Source organism: Suncus etruscus, chromosome 2, assembly GCF_024139225.1.
Source record: "Suncus etruscus isolate mSunEtr1 chromosome 2, mSunEtr1.pri.cur, whole genome shotgun sequence".
NCBI lineage: Eukaryota > Metazoa > Chordata > Mammalia > Eulipotyphla > Soricidae > Suncus > Suncus etruscus.
This window is the reverse complement of record NC_064849.1, coordinates 143,227,200-143,246,593: the sequence shown is the minus strand read 5'-3', so window position 1 is coordinate 143,246,593 and position 19,394 is coordinate 143,227,200. Positions and strand designations below refer to the sequence as shown.

Genomic DNA, 19,394 nt, shown 5'->3' with positions numbered 1-19,394 from the left:
CGGTTTCATCTTTCAGCTTAAAAAATGTCACTCCTTGTAAAATGGGGGTGAGGACTCACTTGCAGGGGGTGGGAATAAATTGGTTCAACCATTTTTGTATACAATATAAATATTCAAAAGCTAAAAATTGAGCTTCCGTTCAACCTAACAATTCAACATCTTGGCATCTACCCCAAGGGACAAAAAGTTCTATTCCAAAAAGACATTTGGGGAAGCTAAAGAGCTAGTTCAGAAGGAAAAAAATATATGCAGCCAACCCAGGTGTGATCCCTGGCATCCCATATGCCGCCCCCCCAAGCACCACCAGAAATAATCCTTAAACACAAGAGGCAGAAGTAACACGTGCATATCACTAGTGCCACTCAAAACCAAAACGAACAAACAAACAAAAGACATTTGCAGGGGCCCAGAGAGATGGGGCAGCAAGAAAGGAACTTGCCTTGCACATGGTTGACACAGGTTCAATCCCAGCACCCCATATTGTCCATCCCCAAAACACTACCAAGTTAAGTAAGCACTGCCAGTTGTGATCCAAAATCCAATAAAGGGGAAAAAAAGATACCTGCACTATTATGTTCAAAACAGCACACTATTCACAACAGCTAAAATCTGTAAACACAAGTTTCCAGGAACAAATGACCAAATTTCTAAAAAGTACATACAGACAAAGTACATACAGACTAGGCTTTTAAAAAAGATGAAATCGTGCTATTTGGTGCTATGTGGAAGTTTGGCAAAGTATCATGCTAAGTGAAGTTAAGTATGAGGAAAAGGGCCAGACACAGAATGAGCTCTCCCTTATGTGTAATATAAAGAAATATAGTAGATATAACAAATACTAAAAGGCAATAGAAACTAGAACAATCTCCAGTAGGAAGGTTGACTGAGAAGGATTGGAACAAAGACGAATGGGGTGAAAGGGAGACAAGGGCAATAGTGAAGGGAAGTAGATTCTCTGGGAAGATGTGCTAAGACTGTTACATATGAAACCTTATCACTGTTACTCTACACCATGCTGCTTAAAATAAACATTTTTTTAAAGGTACCATTCTATGAGTACATTATTCTCATGTCATTTTCTAGACTTTCCATTTTAAAAGTCAGTACCACCAACTAAGCCATGTGGATCCATCTACATAGGGGTCTTTAAGAGCATACTTAATAAAATGGCAATTTCATTGAGGTACTGTGGTTTAGCTTTCTAAGAAAACATTTCTTTCTTATTTGTTAAAATCACTATCACTTCTTAAGAAATTTCAGTTTGAGGAGACAGAGTAATATAGTACAGTGGGTAGGGCATTTATTTGCTTGCATACTGCCGAATAGGGTTTAACCACCGGCATTCCATATGGTCCCCAAGTTCACCAGGAATAATTCCTGGGTGTAGAACCAGAAGTTACCATAGGCTGATGTACCCTCCCAAAAAAGGAAAGAAATCTTAGGTTTGTTATTATTCAATGCCTTCAATAACATTTCATCTGAATTCATAAGGTAGGTAGAAGAGATATACAACAGATAAAAAAAGGAGTTCTCTAGCTCCCAGCCCTTTAGTTCTGAATACACATATGGACCAATTATTTGAATAAACCAGAAAGCCCGTAAAAAAAAAAAAAAAAAAAAGCAGTAATAGAGAAACAAGAAAAAGCACTGGATTAAGAAAAATATAGAACAGTGTGATCATTTTCTGTGCTTTTAACATACTAAGTCTCAAGCCAGAGTAAAAAAATTAATTCACACAGATCACAATCATCATTTTGAAGTTAAGTTAAATACAAGCAAACTGAATATAAATAAATGTAGTACATTACAAACAATAAAAACAGTATTACTTTATTTTGTTAAAATATTTACATTTGGCTCTTCCCCCGACTCTGCCTCTGCGCTGCCATCATGAACAACACGGTCACCATCCGCACCAGGGAATTCATGACAAACCGACTGTTACAGCGGAAGCAGATGGTCATTGATGTCCTACACCCTGGCAAAGCCACGGTGCCAAAGACGGAAATTCGAGAGAAACTGGCAAAGATGTACAAGACCACCCCAGACGTTATCTTCGTGTTCGGGTTCAGGACCCATTTTGGTGGTGGCAAGACGACTGGCTTCGGCATGATTTATGATTCCTTGGACCACGCGAAGAAGAATGAGCCCAAGCATAGATTGGCGAGACACGGCCTGTACGAGAAGAAGAAAACTTCGAGGAAGCAGCGGAAGGAGCGCAAGAACAGGATGAAGAAAGTCAGGTGCACCGCCAAGGCCAACGATGGCGCTGGCAAAAAGGAGTAAAGATTCTGCAGTGACTTATATGGTGATTGTGCAGATTTTTCACGAGGATGAATAAATTGTAAAAAAATGAAAAACTTAAAAAAAAATATTTACATTTGTTTTTCTATGTATACTGATTAAGTAATCAAAAAAAATCACATCTTGGGGGCCAGAGAGGTGGCACTAGAGGTAAGGCGTCTGTCTGCCTTGCAAGCGCCAGCCTAGATTGACCGAGGTTCGATCCTGGCGTCCCATATGGTCCCCCAAGCCAGGAGTAATTTCTGAGCACATAGCCAGAAGTAACCCGAGCGTCAAACGGGTGTGCCCCCCCCCTAAAAAAAATCACATGTAGACAATGATGATTCACGGACAAGTTTCAAAAAGAAGTATGATTTTTTCTTTACAAAAAGACACTGACAGGGGCCAGCCGGAGAGAGCATGGAAGCAGGGCATTTGCCTTGCATGCAGAAAAATCCGAGCATCCCATTTGGTTCCCCTGAGCCTGCCAGGAGCAATTTCTGAGCGTAGAGCCAGGAGTAACCGTGTGCTGCTGGGTATGACCCAAAAACAATCAAACAAACAAAACAAAACAAAACAAAACAAAACAAAAGACACTGACACTAATATAAAGCAGCTTTTCAAAGTGTTGAGACTCTCAAATTCAATGTAGCTACTATATCCACCCATATTTCTTCTGTTGACTAGAACAGTTCAAATTTTTCAAACTCTAGTATCAGTTATAGTACAGTATTTGTACACTATATTAACTTCTGGGTCGCATGCAAAATTACTCCATTTTTGTTGGGAAGTATTTTAAATAAGAAGACTGGGGCCAAAAAGATAGATGGAGGTAAGGCATTTGCCTTGCATGCAAACGGACAGTGGTTCGATTCCCGGCATCCCATATGGTCCCCTGTGCCTGCCAGGAGCGATTTCTGAGCATAGAGCCAGGAGTAATCCCTGAGTGCTGCCGGATATGACCCAAAAAGACAAAACAAAACAAAATGAAAAAAAAAAAAAAGAAGTCAGTAGTAGGGTGTTTGTCTTTGCACATGGCCAACACTGGATAGACCCCAGGTCAATTCCTGGAATCTCACATGGTCCTCCGAGCCTGCCAGCAGCAATTTCTAAGTGCAGGGCTAGGAGTTAACACCTGAGCACCACTGGGTGTGGCTCAAAAACCAAAAAAAAAAAATAAAAGTCAGTAGAGTTATTGATTAGAAAAAGAAATTAGGGACAAGAAGAAAATTAACAGGCAATTTCCAGAGGAAGAAAGAAAACAAGTGCTTAAAATTACAGATAGAAAAAAGGAAAAAAGTTAGAACCTTAAGAATTTTTGAAATAGGAAAAAAAAACACCATAGTATGTGCTTAGACTTGAAGGAGGAAAGGAAAGGCAGAAAGAAAACAAATTTTAAAGTTTGCATAAGATAAATGAAGAGAACTGCATTCTAGGGATTATACATATCTAGATTACAATGTAACTGGTTCCTTGCTATGTCTGTCATTTTAAGCATTCTACACTGTGCTGGCTATTACATTTCAATTTTTTTCTACATAAATTCACAGATCCCATGCACTAAGCATTTCCATAAAAATGTATACTAATTTATTAGAAGATACTATTGCTCCTCAGTTGAGACTATAGTTTCAGGCATTCCAGAGATAAATATTTTCATATTACATAATTTTTATATTGGGGATATAGCTCAGCAATAAAGCACCTGTCTTGCCTAGATGAGGCTCTGGGTTCATTCCCAAGGACCACAAAAAAGTAAATAAAAACTACATGCAGAATCTGTGCCACATGAGAAGATCCATCTCTACATCTCTACCCACTACTTGCTCATCTGACCTTCCAATTGAGACCAATCACCTGCATTCCCTAGGGCCTAGGCCTTTGTAGAACTTGAAGCAGATTCCCCTCCCTTCCAGATGGTTTCCAGATGATTTCTGTCTTCATACCTCAGACCCTTTCCTTTCAGGTTCATGCCCATTCCTCATGACACTACCTCTAATTTCTATTGTTTGAATCCTGAACTAGCTGCTTATAAGGCCACTTGACTGCTCCACTCATCCTACCAGGCTCTAGGTGAAAATAACAAGCAAAGAAGGAAAAGAGCAACACTTAGCCAATCCCCTAAACTAAGAGTTCGTGCTAACCACAAAGATTCACCAACAAATGTTGGAACTTGACCAAATATTTGCAGACTACATTTTCAAAAACAATTTTATTTTCAAGTGATGAAATGTAAGTAGTCAACCACGGTAGATTTAGTCATAATAGTAAAAAGGAAAAACAAACTGTACTATAGAACTGGAATAGTGTTCACCTGAATATCAGAATATCACACGTAAGTGAAATAGGCCGGTGACAGGAGAATACAATATTATATATTTCCATTTAGTAAGCTTAGTGCACAGGGTACTGAAATCCACAGAAGTACATATCAGAGGGATGAAAGCTGAAGTTAAAGGAAAATTAGTATTCAATAGGTCTAAGTTTCAGATGGGAAAAACAGAAAAGTTCTGAAAATGGAATTTGGCAATAATTATACAATAATGTGAGTTATTTTATGCCACAAAACTGCACAAGAAAAAATAGTGAAATCGCAAGTTATGTGTATTTTACCACAGCAAATAACATTACACTATTATTATTCAATTTATGTAAGAGATACTCAAGACAATGTATATTTACAAAGTGAAGTATAAAGGAATCATTTCCACACTTCACTCAATATGGTAAAAGGAGTATAGTACCACTAAACAATGATGTTACATCTTGCATGTGTATTTTAATATTCAGAATAAAAACTAAAAAATATATATATTTTAAAAATTATAGGGGACAGAAATAACTCATGAGCTGAGTGAACAATTTAGTTATAGGAAACCTAGGTTCAATCCCAAGTACCGCACAGCACCAGGTATTGCCCATAATAGCAAAACAAAAAGTATACATTAATTTGAATGCAATAAGCATAATCAGGATTAAAGTCAAACAAACTTCCATGACTGGAAGAACGAGACAAAAATGTTTTAAGTAAAATGATAGTCTAATGATCTAATATATCAGTAATTACTATAAACATAAACAGTTAACATACACTGAATGAAGGCAAAAATTAGTATGTTACTTTCTATGATCCAACAAAAAAACTAGCTATATAAATAATCATTTAAGATACAGAATTCTGAAGATAAAGGTATAAAAAAGACAATAAACAAAATAAAACCTACAGTGGCTTTGTTAATAATATTACATAGATTTTCAACAAAAACAATAGACACAGTCAAGACAAAAGAACCTGGCTTACAGCACTGGGAGGTCAGGTTTAATCCCTAAATCTAAATGGTCTCCCAAAAGTAACCCCAAGTACGGTACAATGAATAGGCCTGATCACCACTAGGTGTGCTCTTCGCAAAGGACATCATATAAAAGGATTCATCCAACTGGAATATTGAGCAATGCTAAATAAGTAAACACCAAATAAACTAGAGCACAAAAATACAAGTAGTAAAAGCTTACAGAGTTAAATTCACAATTGTAGCTGGTTATACTTCAAGATTCTCCTTCCGATTCAGAAACTAAACAGAAAATAAGCAAAGACTTGAACAAGTTCCAATAAACAACGTCAGAGAAAAAGCATAGTGACACAGAGAAAAGCACAGTCCTGCAAGGATATGGCATATATTAAAATTTCCAATACCCATTAGCATACACTAATTATGACACTGATATCTCATCTGTGTTCTCAAATATGCTGCCGGACACACCACAGCCAGGAGTATATAAGCATCACAAAAAGGGGATGGACCTTCCAATGAGTACAGACTAAAAAGATGCATCACAATGATATGCAGAAATGCCACCATAGACAAACAATCCTCAATGAGCACCACAATCACAACTTGTGATGCAAGCACCAAAATAAAGAATACCAACCATAGTGAGCACTATTACAAAGTGTGTAAGCTCTGCAACCTGAAGAGCAGACTGACCTCTCCCTGGCCCCTACAGTAAACAGCACAGGTAAAATGTCTGAACAGGGGGCTGAAAAGATAGAAAAAGGGAATGAAGTGTTTGCCTTGCACACGGTTTGCCAGTGTCCCCTAAACACCACCAGGAGTAATTCCTGAATGCAACGCCAGGAGTAACCCATGAACATCACAAAGTGGGACCCAAAAACAAACAAAAAATGTGTGAATACCACAACCCAAAGATGTGTGTTTCCTTAATCATCACAAGAACATCAACAATGACCGGATGAAGACTGGAAATAAAAAAAGGCCTAAATAGCACAACCAATCTCGCTAATGAATACAAAACATAACACCACCAAAATCAACCAAGTACACATTTTAAGCTTCTAAAGAACCCCAAGAAAGACCATAGTGCATACTATTAAAAAAAATCTTTAAGAAAGTTAAAAGTACAGATAGCATGTTTTTAAATCATAATGGACAGTAACTAGTACTCATTAAAAAAAAGATCATGGAAAATCTCAAAACACTTGAAAAATTTTAATGCCACATTTCTAAATAATGAGTTTAACAGTTATTTGAAAGTTAAAAAATAAAACAGAATTGAATGAAAATTAAAAGGTGATGCAGCTAAAGAAATGTTTAAAAAGGAAATTAATATGCTGTATTAAATAATACAAGAAAAATCTCAAATAAATAATGCTAAATTCTTCAAAATAAACAAAAATATAGAAACATTTATTTCTCTGATTTCAAAGTAATTGATAAAAGATATAAACAGGGACTGGAGAAATAGCACAGTAATAGGTCATTTGCCTTGCACAGAGCCAAACCAGGACGGACGGTGGTTCAAATCCTGGCATCCCATATGGTCCCCCGTGCCTGCCAGGAGCGATTTCTGAGCACAGAATTAGGAGTAACCCCTGAGAGCCACCAGGTGTGACCGAAAAGTAAATAAATATATATATGTATATATAAATAAAATAAAAGCAGAAATAATGAAACTAAGAACAAAAAAGCAGAATAAAGCTAATGTAACAAAAATCATCAAAAAAGAAGAAAAATGGGGCCGGAGCAGTGGTGTAAGCAGTAAGGCATCTGCCTTGTGTGCGCTAGGCTAGGACAGACCTCGGTACAATCCCCAGGCATCCCATATGGTCCCTCAAGCCAGGGGCAATTTCTGAGCGCATAGAGGTTAGCATGAATATCAGAAACCCAAAAAAGAAAAGTAAAAAAAAAAAATAGTATAGCGGATAGTGTGTTTGCCTCACACTAGGCTATACTGAATTCACTCCTTGGCATCCATATGGTCCCCTGAGCATCACCAGCAGTAATTCCTGAGTGCAAAGCCAAGAATAACCCCAGAACAGCACTTAGTATAGCCTGCCAATAGAAAAATAAATAAGGAATAATAAACATTCTAATGATCATTAGACAAGTTATAAAAAACAAATCAGTCCTCAAAAATGCACTCCAATAATTTATATGTATGATCAATCAATTATGAATTCATAATTTATGATATAAAGGAAACTGGAAAACTTAACAAATATTTAAAGGATTAATATCAATTCTACACAAAATCTCGCAAAAAAAAGTTGAACAGAGTTATCTAACCTCACGTGATGAAGTTAGTATGAACTTCCTCAAAAAGAGTCCCAAGCTGAGATGCTTTCATTGGATAATCCCAACAAATATTTAAAGAATTAATATTAATACTTCACAAATTGTTCCACAAAAATAAAACAGAAAATAATATCTGGCTCCATAAAATGAAACTAATCTTATCCAAATACATAAATGAAGCAAAAATAAGAAAGCTATAGATTATCTTTCATAAACTTCCCCCAAAATTCTCAACATATCAGCTACCTGAATTTAGCAATGTTTGGAAAGAATTACACATCATAGCCAAATATTTATTCTAGGTATGCAAAGCAGTTCAACATTTAAAAATCAGTTAAACTATTATTATCAAAAAGTTAAATAAAATCATTTGATGATATCAATTAAATCAGAAAAGGTATTCAACATAATACAACCTTATTCATGATTTTAAAAATTCTCTGAAGCCAGACAAAGGCAAAAGTACTTGCTAGCCTTGTACGTGGTCAACCCCAGTTCCAATCTCTCAACCAAAGACAAGGAAAACTATTCTCATCACTCTCATGAAATAGATATACCTCATTTTATTTAATTCCACTGATACTATGGTTTTTAACAAACTGAAAATTTATAATAACTATGTCAAGCAAGTCCACAACAACAGATTTTTAGCGACTCAGAGACTTATCAACATTTATGAGCAAGTAAGATGGTTTTTTAATTAAGGTATTGTTATTATACCTAATAGGCTATTCCATATGTAAATATAACTTTCAATTGCACTAGCAATCATAAAAAATTATATCATTTACTTTATTGTTACAATGGTATTCAAAAACCAAATTATCATATACCTCTGCCTGTAGCCAAAGTTCTAGTATTGCAGTAATCATTAAATCATCTATTACTTAGGAAAAACACTCTTTACTTACAATTTATATAACTAGATGTGTAGAAAATCACCAGGCATTTATAAAGTTTTAACATTAAAAAGTATGTTTAATTTTTTTGTTTTGTTTTGTTTGGGGGCCATACCGAGTGACGCTCAGGGGTTACTACTGGCTATGCTCTCAGAAATCGCTCCTGGCTTAGGGCACCATATGGGACGACCGCTTGCACCACTGCCCCATCATGGTCTGGGGCCAGAGCAGTGGCACTAACGGTAAGGCGTCTGCCTTGCCCGCACTAGCCTAGGACGGACCGAGGTTCGATCTCCTGGAGTCCCATATGGTCCCCCAAGCCAGGAGCGATTTCTGGGCGCATAGCCACGAGTAACCCCTGAGCATCACCGGGTATGGCAAATAAATAAATAAATAAATAAATAAATAAATAAATAAATAAATAAATAAATAAATAAATAAATAAATAAATCATGGTTATAAAATATAAAAATACAAAAAGTAATCACATTTCTATATACTTATGAAGAACATACAAAAATGCATTTACGAAACCACTCCAAAAGGACGCCTTACCGTTTGTTCCACTGCTCTGGCCCCAGACAATGATGGGGCAGTGGTGCAAACATCAAACAAGATAGATCATGAGCTTAATTATAAATAAAACTTAATTTTTACAATCACAAGAAATAATCTTTGACCTAGGCTAATAGCTTGTATTATACTTGTATCCAAAGCACAATCTACAATGGGAAACTAATAAATTAAGCCTCAATAAAGTTAAAAGACCAGGGAAGCCAGAAAATATCCTGATAAATCAGGAAAGAAAAAAAAATCACCTTTCTGTTTGTTAAAGGGCACTTAGTAACGCACTTACTCAGACCTGGGACTATTTAGGCATTTCAACTAGCCCTGTTACTTAGCCCTCTGTTACTTTTTCTTACTATTGCAAATCTGCAATCACCTCAAATTAATTAAGCTTAATTTCAAAAACTTGAAAGGTAAGTCACTTATTTAGGTAGATGATACTGTTCTACTAATACGTGTTTTAAAGTGACCCAGTATAGTAATTCTCTTTCTATAAAGACAATATAAAAGAATTGTAAAGGGTCTCTTCCCTTAGATTGAAACAGATATTAAAAAGAATTTTAAAGATAGGAGGCCAGGATTAGAATGCAAGATTAGAATATATGTGTTGACTGTGTCGGACTCACTTTTGATTCCTAGGCACCACATAGTCACCGGAACCACTGGTGCAGTCTTGCTCCAGGGTGTGACCTGTGAGGCCCCCAAGTCCACTGGGTGACCTGGTTCATTAGAGCCCAAGCAGCATCTCATCCTCAGCTCTTGCATTCAAACTGACCTGTTTTGTAAGAAATTCTGAGTGTGGCCTGATGCCCTCCTGACCACCAGTGGGAGCTTAAAGCCCAAAGGAAAAAAAAAATTAAAGCAATATTGAACAGTATAACAATGAGCACAGTAAATATAGAAAATACACCAGAGATATGTCTTGCCTACAAAACTGTCCATAAGAAGCATAGTCATGTGTGGTCTACCCATATTATTAATAATCAGATTTACATTTACAAGGCTTTCATCTTTCAATCAGATGTAGTCTTTAAAGAGTCATTAAATCGTAAAGAAAGAACTGTTAGGTTCTGTTCTGTTTTGTTTTGTTGTGAGGACAGGGGATTGCACCAGATTAAGTGGTACTCAGGATTTACTCCAGAATTGTGTTCAGTGATCACTCTGGATCTGCCACAGGCAAGGTAAGTCCCTTGATTTCAGTTCTATCTCTCCAGTCCTATATTAATTTTTAAAAAACAGCCAAAAATAGGAAACAAAAGAAGTTCCTATTTCTTGAATCTGCTCCCAAATCATCCAAAAGATGCGACTTTACCCAGTCTATCAATCAGCTTGGGATACCTTAACAAAATACCATTGCATAGTTGATTCAAACCAGAGGTTTTGTTTTGTTTTGTTTTGTTTTTCACCCTTTTCACAAGTGCTGACTACTATCTATTCAGGGACCAGTAGTTAATAACCCCAGAGCTAGACTATTGTTGATTTCAACCTTTCAACACCAGAGGGCCAGCACTGGTCAGGGGAGCAGCAAAGCAGCAGTTCCATGATTGGTGGGGGAAGGCGTTTTCTGTGAATTGCCATGAAATTGCCCCAGACCAGTAGTGATCAAGACCACAGGTGGACAGGGATTTAAGGGAAATTTATTTTCACATAATTCTGAAGACTGTTCAAAATTAAAGTGCTAGCAGAATTGGTTTCTAATGAAACTCTTCATCTGGCAGGCGGTTACGTAATGACCATGAGTTCACATAGCTCTCATATAGCTTTTGTCTGTACACTTGAACTCCTTGAGTCTCTCTTCCTCTTCTAATAAAAATGTCAGTCCTTGTTAACATTCCAACAATCCTACTGGATTACAAACTCACCCCTAAAACCTCAATTACCTCTTTCCCATTTATACCACAGGAGAAGGTTACATGTTTCAATCTGTGAAATGGGAAGAGATACACAATTCAAATCATAAGAGTTTATTAGTTTTATAAAAATGAACAAATACACATATGGCCTGGAAAGAGGAAAGTAAAAGAAAATTTTATAGTATTTGCATTAAAATTAGTTTTATCAGTAATCTCAACAATAAAAATAAAGGTAAAACCTATTCTCGCTATATAGTTGTGAAAAGTAAATAAAGTAATATATATTCTTGATATAAATGATTAGTTAACACTGAGGGCTAGTTTTTCATCTTCTCCCTCCAAAAAATTAGTGACAAATATTACTCAATCTAAATATATCTAAAAATATCAAGAGAAATAGATGTGTCCTGATCCTACTACCATCTAACAGGTCATTCAACTTAAATTTACTTCTGCACCTGAGCAATAACTTTCCATCATAATTAAAAACCAAAGTATCAGCATCACCTTTATGATTATGATAGTAAACAAAATGCTAAAGCTAATCAAGCTGTCTGTAAATATCAGAAAGAGGATTAAATATCATCCAGAGGAGAGACAGTGGATAGCATGTTTGCCTTGCACAAAGCTAACCCAGGTAGGATCTCTGGCACGCCACATCATACCCTAGTCCCACCAGAAGTGATCTTTGTATTTTTTTGTTTTGTTTTGTTTTGGGGTCACACCCAGCAACACTCAGAGATTACTCCTTGCTCTATGCTCAGAAATCGCTCCTGGCAGGCTCGGAGGACCATGTGGGATACCGGGATTCAAGCCATCGTCCTTCTACAAGCAAGGCAAATCCACTACCTCCATGCTATCTCTCTGGCCCCGTGATCTTTATTTGATCTCAGAAACATGAATAAAATCAAGCATCACCAAGTTGTGTGACTCAAAAATACTACATACATGGGGCCATACATGGGGGCTTGCCTTGGACATGCTAACCTAGGACAGACCACAGTTCGATTCCCCAGCATCCCACATGGTTCCCCGAAGCAAGGAGCGATTTCTGAGCACATAGCCAAGAGTAACCTCTGAGCATCACCAGGGGTGCCCCCCCAAAAAAAAACCCACTACATACCGTATTTTTTACTCTATAAGACATACCTGACCATAAGACGCACATAGTTTTTAGATACTCTCCTCCCCTGCACTCAGATTCAGCTCCAGGTAGCATCCACTCCATAAGATACACTTTGGGGGGTGAGGAGAGTGCTTCTGATAATACAAAAATACAGTATATCCCACAATGGGAGCACTATATACCAAGTACTAATTGTATCATCAATCAATTCCCTAGCTAGCATATCAATCTAGACAGGCCATAAGATTAGATTTAGATTTTAAATAGACATGAAAGGCAAAGAAGCATTGACACAAAAAGCAGATCTTTTCTTGAATATCTAGCTTCTTTATGAAAACAAACCACTATGGTAAAGAAATACAAATCCATGAATTGGAAGAGCCGATACTTCTCTCTCTCTCTCTCTCTCTCTCTCTCTCTCTCTCTCTCTCTCTCTCTCTCTCTCTCTCTCTCTCTCTCTCTCTCCTTTCTCTCTCTCTCCTCTCTCTCTCTCTCTCTCTCTCTCTCTCCTCTCTCTCTCTCTCCTCTCTCTCTCTCTCTCTCTCTCTCTCTCTCTCTCTCTCTCTCTCTCTCTCTCTCTCTCTCTCTCTCTCTCTCTCTCTCTCTCTCTCTCCCACACACACACACACACACACACACCCCCACACACCCCCACACACACAGCGGCACCGAGCCTGCCAGGAGCTATTTCTGAGCAGACAGCCAAGAGTAACCCCTGAGCACTACCGGGTGTGACAAAAAGGAATAAAACAGTGCAACAGTGCACATAAAGCTAATAATAATCAAGAAATATTAGTGGGGCCAGAGTGCTAGCACAGCAGTAGGGCATTTGCCTTGCACGCGGTTGACCCAGGACAGACCTGGATCAATTGAAACCCTGGTGACCCATATGGTCCCCCAAGCCAGGATCAATTTCTGAGCCCATAGCCAGGAGTAACCCCTGGGCATCACCAGGAGTGGTCCAAAAACAAAAACAAAAAAGAAATGTTAGCAATAATAAGTGCTGTAATAATAGTTATAAATAACAATAACTTTTTCCTACAATGGAATTGTTTTCGTATATTTGAACTGTTCTTAAAGGTATTTTCTCATTTTCCTAAAAACCAGTCAAGGTCTACCTATTCCCTAACTTAACACTTTCCTTTTTCTGTGTTTCTAGCCATCAACTGGTTTGCAGAATAGCTCATCAATGATCCAGACCAATTTTATTCTTCAACTGTAATCTTAGTAATGACTGGTGCCCCCTTTAACCTTCCTCCAGACCAGTGATGCTGACCTTTTAGAGCCCGCATGCCCAAACTGCCGCACAAAACCAAAGAATTTCCTAAAAAGTGCCAGCACGTCAATTAAACCTTAATAACAAGGTTGTAGTATCTAAAACCTATGCAACACTCGCCGCATATCTTAATTGCAGACCTTCCTGATGCCAGCTGCAAGGCCTACGCGTGCCATAGGTTCGCCATCGAGGCTCCAGACCTAGGTTTAGTGCAGACTTTGAGTCAAAAGTTTACACACATTTAACTTGTAATTTTTTGTTTTACCAGATACTTATTAAGCACAAGACATAGGAACCAATAACCTACTCAGAAAGTAAGTTAAGCAACAAGAAAAATAAATTATTACTTACAACACAACAAATTTTGTGTCGTTTTAGCCTCTATGACCCATTTTTCATACTTCACTCATGGTATTTATCTTAATCTAGCATGATTAATAATTGGTTTACTTAACTTCCTATTAGATCTAACATTCCCCCTGAAAACGATTGAGAAAAGAAACAAGTTACTGTTCCAGCCCCTAAGTTAAGCACATACTACATTACATTACATTGATACAAATATAGTAAGTATATCTGGGTTCTAGGTCACCAATCTTTTCTGTCATTCCACAGCCTTCATTCTCTATTTTATTAAAAAATAACGATGTGTTCCCTAGGTATAGTGCAATCAATGGCAAAATGAAGACTGAATGTTTAAACATTGACTTAAAAACAGAATACTTTCATAAAGACATATGATCTTTAAGTTATTTACATTTCTAATTTCCTTTACTTTAAAGTTTCAGTTTGGAGGAGCTAGATTACAGTGGTAGGCAACCTTTTTTTTTCAACTGAGCCAAATCTCACCAAAACCACAATTGAAATTTATTTTGAGAGCCACACAGGGCATGTACTGACAGAGGCTAGGAGCAGAGTCCTGACTCCTGGAGCAGCCGCCCGGCACACAGCAGAGCCAAATTAAAAGTGTAAAGAGCCGCAGGTTGCCGACCACTGACACTAAAATGATTTGTACAGTGGGTAGAGCACCTGTCTCACACATAGTCAACCTGAGTAGATGGTACCTACTACACTACCAGGAATGAACCCTGAGCACACAGCCTGGAGTAAACCCTGAGCAGGGCAGAATGTGGCCCAAAATAAAACATGACAAGCTTCGGTCTTGAGAAGTCTGAATATTATGTCCCAGATGCCAGGTACATAATACTAAAGCCAAAGGGGCCTGGTGGGAACTACAAGAAACTTGGAGAGTTCTGAATTTAACTTTAAATTGGCAACTCAGCTCTACCAATCTATTTTCTTGCATAAACAAGAAGCAGATAGAAACAAGCAAGTTCTCTTAATGTCAAACAATCCCAGAAATCTAGATCGTAATGCAAATTTTCCTGTGTTTAAGATGATAACAACTAATTACTAAGTGTCTTTTATACACTGAGTGTGTGTGTGTGTGTGTGTGTGTGTGTGTGTGTGTGTGTGTGTGTGTGTGTGTGTGTTTGCGTGCCTTGATAGAAAGGTATCTGGGTTGGATTCCACAGAGAAATCTGCTCATATATCTCTATACATGAATGAATTGTAGAAAATAATAATCCTTTACTATCTCCCTCATCTCTAAGGAAAAAAAATTTAACAAGAAACATGAAAAGCAATTTCAAAAATAAAAAACAGTACTAATGAAAACTCTTAATTTAGCTTTATATATATGGAGATTTCTTGTCTTTAAATATATTTTCCTCTAAAATGAATAAAAATTTTTAAACCAAATTTAAAAAATTTTAAGTTCTTTTCTAAAACCTTGATAAGAATATATTTAAATAACGGTTAATAGTTAAGATTACACAAACTGGTGCAGGAGATAACAATAAGTAAGATGCTTGCCTTGAGCATCACTGATCTAATTTCTCGAGCTCTGTCATCACATAAGCACATATGCACAAGATTGCCAGACGTGAGTGATCCCTGAGTGCAGAGCCAAGGTCCCAAGAATGACTGAGTGCAACCAAAATATATATACATACATATCCAAGCCTTTCAAAGTTTAACCACACTAATGAAGATGCTCAACAATAAACATAAAAGACTAAGATTTACCACACAAACAGAAAAATCAAGTACAAAATAAAAGAAGCACTGATATATTCACAATGGTCTATCACTTGACTCTTGCATACAGCTGAATGCTGTGACCAAAAATTTTTGCTCTAGAAACTCAATTCTGTAATTAAACTTCTTAATACTGTGATATCAATAACTAAGATGACATGCCTCTAGTAATAAAATACTAATTTAGTCAAAAAATATTTCCTCACAACTTTTAGGAAAAAAATCTGACATTAACCAAGGACCTTTGTTTTTCCTCTTAAAAATACAAATGTATTACAAAATACTTGAATTCATCACTATACTTGCTTAATCTATTGGAAAACTATGAAGTTAAAAGAAAATCTTTAATATAATCATGGCAGACAGGCTTCTGGTTAAAATTCTATAAGAAATATGAAGTAAGGGTCCCTAAAGATTTAAGACATGCAAAGTCCCTACAGCAACAGAATTGAGCTAGTAGGCAAAACAATGACAATAAAGTTATATTCTGGGTATTTTGGTCTACTACTGAACACTAATTGTGTGCCAGGCACTGTACTGGTTCTCATTAAACTTTAAAAAAAAAAAACTACAGAGGAGGAAAGTATTAACCATTATCCCCAATTTTACATATGGGAAAACTAACCTTTCCAAGATCACTCAGCTAGTGGCAGAGACAGCAGGATTCCAACCCAAATCTTGTCTAACTTCAGGATTTGCATGCTTAACCACTACACTCTATGCTTCCAGTGACTCTGAGTTGATATCTAAGATTAAAAATAAGGGGGGGGAGGGATTTGTACTTCTCGGTGGCAAATTTGAGAAACGAACTAAATATGGATAACAACTTTTAGAACAGCAAAAATGTTCACATAGTGAAGCAAATATTTTATATACAAATCCATATAAAATGATGAAAATTTCATACAAACTTTTCACAGACATAATTTTTGCTAAATACTCACCCATGCTTATGAGAACATTGTTCTCTGCTTAATTTTGCTCTCAACTGAAAACTGCTCTACAAGTTCTATCTTTTTTTAATTTAGAACTACAATATGTAATGTGCCTACTCCAATTCAATTGCGAACTGGCATAAGACTTTCAGTTATTATAAGCACAATACGAGAGTGTAGGAGGCACTTAATATTTAACTGATTTTTTTCCGCAAAAAAAAAAAGAAAACAGTGCCGTAAAATTTGCATTTGTCCCACTCCCACAGCACCTTCAGAAAAGTCTACATGTAATAGATCTAAATTGGAGTAAAATGAAACAAATATTGAACTCCTAGTGAACAAATACAAAAGGGATACAGTAGACAACACTGTTGATGACCAAAAAAAAAAAACCTTTCCTCTCCCACCTTGAGGAATGAAGCCTAAGTCAAAACTACAGAACCTTTTTCTAATTTAAGTCCTTTCTAATTCTTCATATAAGATTACGGGGGTGGGGGTGGGGAGACAAGGAGAAACGATTTTCAATAGTCTAGCACGGCTGTCAAACATATCAGAGACATATACTTTGACTCTAAAGGTCGAATAAAACAGGAGAGGAATCTATAGTGGTTTTGCATACCCACAGAAACCACTTCCACTGAGCTCATCCAGGTTCCACTCTCACCAAGCTCCACCTTTTTTTACATCATGCATAGTTCATTCATGAAGACAAGTAAGGAAAACACTACGTGTATACAGAGGCACCTGTCCTATATATCCTTGCCATAGACTGTCAAAGCTAATTTTCAAATGGAAACCCCGGAAAGAACACTGACAGAAAAACTGTTTCCTAGAAAGAGTCTTTCGTTTTTATGCTCACACTGCTCTTTCAAAAGTCTCAACAGTGAGTCGCCTGAATAGCAACGGGATGCGCATTGCACAAGTTGGCTCCAGTAGGCGGGCGTCCCCTTAAATCACACCTGTCACGCACAGAAGTTTCTGGCCACGTTTCCAAAAGCGATCCGAGGCCTTTTCCCACCCTCGGTCTCCTTCCACTGGGCCAAAGTTGGCACTGGCAGCAGCGCCATCAAAAAAAAAAAAAAAAAAAAAAAGGAAACATCCCGGGAGCCAGTTTGCGCGCGTTGCAAAGCACAGGAAGACAACCATCCTGCAGACGGACAGACAGACAGACAACCGGACAGACAGACAGACAGACAGACAGACAGACAGACAGACAGACAGACAGACAGACAGACAGACAGACAGACAGACAACCTGCGTGGAAGGAACCCTCTGGCTAACCTTCGCGCCTGAAACTAGGAAACCTACAGGGGTAGTGGGAGGGGAAATAAAGAAGAGGATGATCATCGCTCAGCCTTAGGTAAATGCGAACTCAGCTCGATAAATCCTTCAGCTTCAATTTGGAAAGGGGGTGGGGGGCACAAAATCACATCTGGCTCGCGCTCCAGACAAGACACACCTGGGGTGCCCGTGCTCCCCATCTTTGTAAAGCTTTCCAGCTTCCCCAGAGGAGCTATAACAACAATAATACATACATATGTGTGTATGTGTATATATATATATATATGTATACACACACATACACACATACACACACACACACACACACACACACCAGGACTGAGATCTGTGCCTGTTAGGAAAGATGAGGGATCAAATAAAAAAAGTAAAAAATAAGCCCTCCCCCAAGCGAGAGAACCAAGCCCCCGAAAGCAGCTCCCCAAACTTTTTGCGGCAACGCTTCTCCTCCCTCGGCTCCACCGCCTCGCAAAGTTGCGGCGACGGAGTCGACAGGTAGCCAAGACCCAAAGTGTAAGAGAGAGAGCGAGGCAGGGGCGGGAGGGGCGAGCGCGTCCTTCTGCGCGACCCTCGGAGCAAGCGAGGCCGGCGGGACCATCCAGCCCTCGCGAGGCGGCGGCGACTTACTGGTTGGTGGGCGGCGCGGTGAGCGGGATGGCCACCTCTTCCTCCTCGTACTCGGGGCCGTCCAGCGAGTCCCCCTCGTCCGCGGGGCCCAGCGCGGGCAGCAGCGGCGGCGGCGGCAGCGGAGGGAAGCAGCAGGTCTCGGCGGGCGGGGCGGGGGTCGCGCCGCGGGGGGCGTCGGGGGGCAGAGCGAGCGCGGCGGCGGCGGCGGCGGCGGCGGCGCAACCTCCCGCTGACAGTCCGGACCCCGCCGCGGCCCCGCCGCCCGGGAAGCCCGAGCCCGCAGCGCCCGCCGGCGCGCCCGCCTCGGCCGGCGCGGGGATCTTCGCCCGGCACGCCGGGGCCGCCGAGGCCGCCGCCGGGCAGGTCCCGGAGCCCGCGGCCGCGGCCCCGCCGGCCCCCGCGCCGCCCTCCTCCCCGCCCGCCTCGGCCGCCATCATGTTGAACTCAGCCCCGCGCGCGGCGCTCGCTCTCCCGGGGGCGCCGCCCCCTCGGGGGGCCACGAAGGGCCGAGCCGCCCCACCCAGGCGCGCCCCCCCGCCCGCCCCCCGCGGCAGCTCCCGGCGGGCGCAGGAAGCGACAACAAAAGGGAGCCCGCCGCCGCGCAGAGCCGCGCACTGCCGCGCCCCCTCCTCGGGCGGCCACAGCCCCGGCTCGCCAGCCGCCCGGCCGACGGGAAGCCGACGGGGTCAAATTGAGCGCGAACGCACGCTCGCTGAGCCTCCGCCCCCGCCTCCGCCTCCCTCCCACGCGCAGGCACATGCACGGGAGAGGACAAACTTCCTCCAGGCGCGCGCTCCGGCGACGCACAAGCAGGGAGGGAAGTGTGGGGCTGGGC

At 39.7% G+C, this 19,394-nt stretch overlaps 2 protein-coding genes across 2 annotated transcripts in view; one reads left to right on the top strand and one right to left on the bottom strand.

The window, feature by feature from the left end:
• The window catches only part of RASA1 (RAS p21 protein activator 1), a 125,561-nt gene extending 106,568 nt beyond the window's left edge, over positions 1 to 18,993 (bottom strand). The window contains exon 1 of the mRNA XM_049769090.1: positions 18,560 to 18,993. Within this exon, the coding sequence (XP_049625047.1) occupies positions 18,560 to 18,993 (434 nt within the window). The remainder of the gene's footprint in view (positions 1 to 18,559) is intronic.
• Positions 1,869 to 2,329, top strand: LOC125998171 (40S ribosomal protein S24). The gene has a single exon (XM_049766456.1). The coding sequence runs from the start codon at positions 1,891 to 1,893 to the stop codon at positions 2,284 to 2,286; it is 396 nt and encodes a 131-aa protein (XP_049622413.1). The 5' UTR covers positions 1,869 to 1,890; the 3' UTR covers positions 2,287 to 2,329.
• Positions 18,994 to 19,394: the final 401 nt, after the last annotated feature.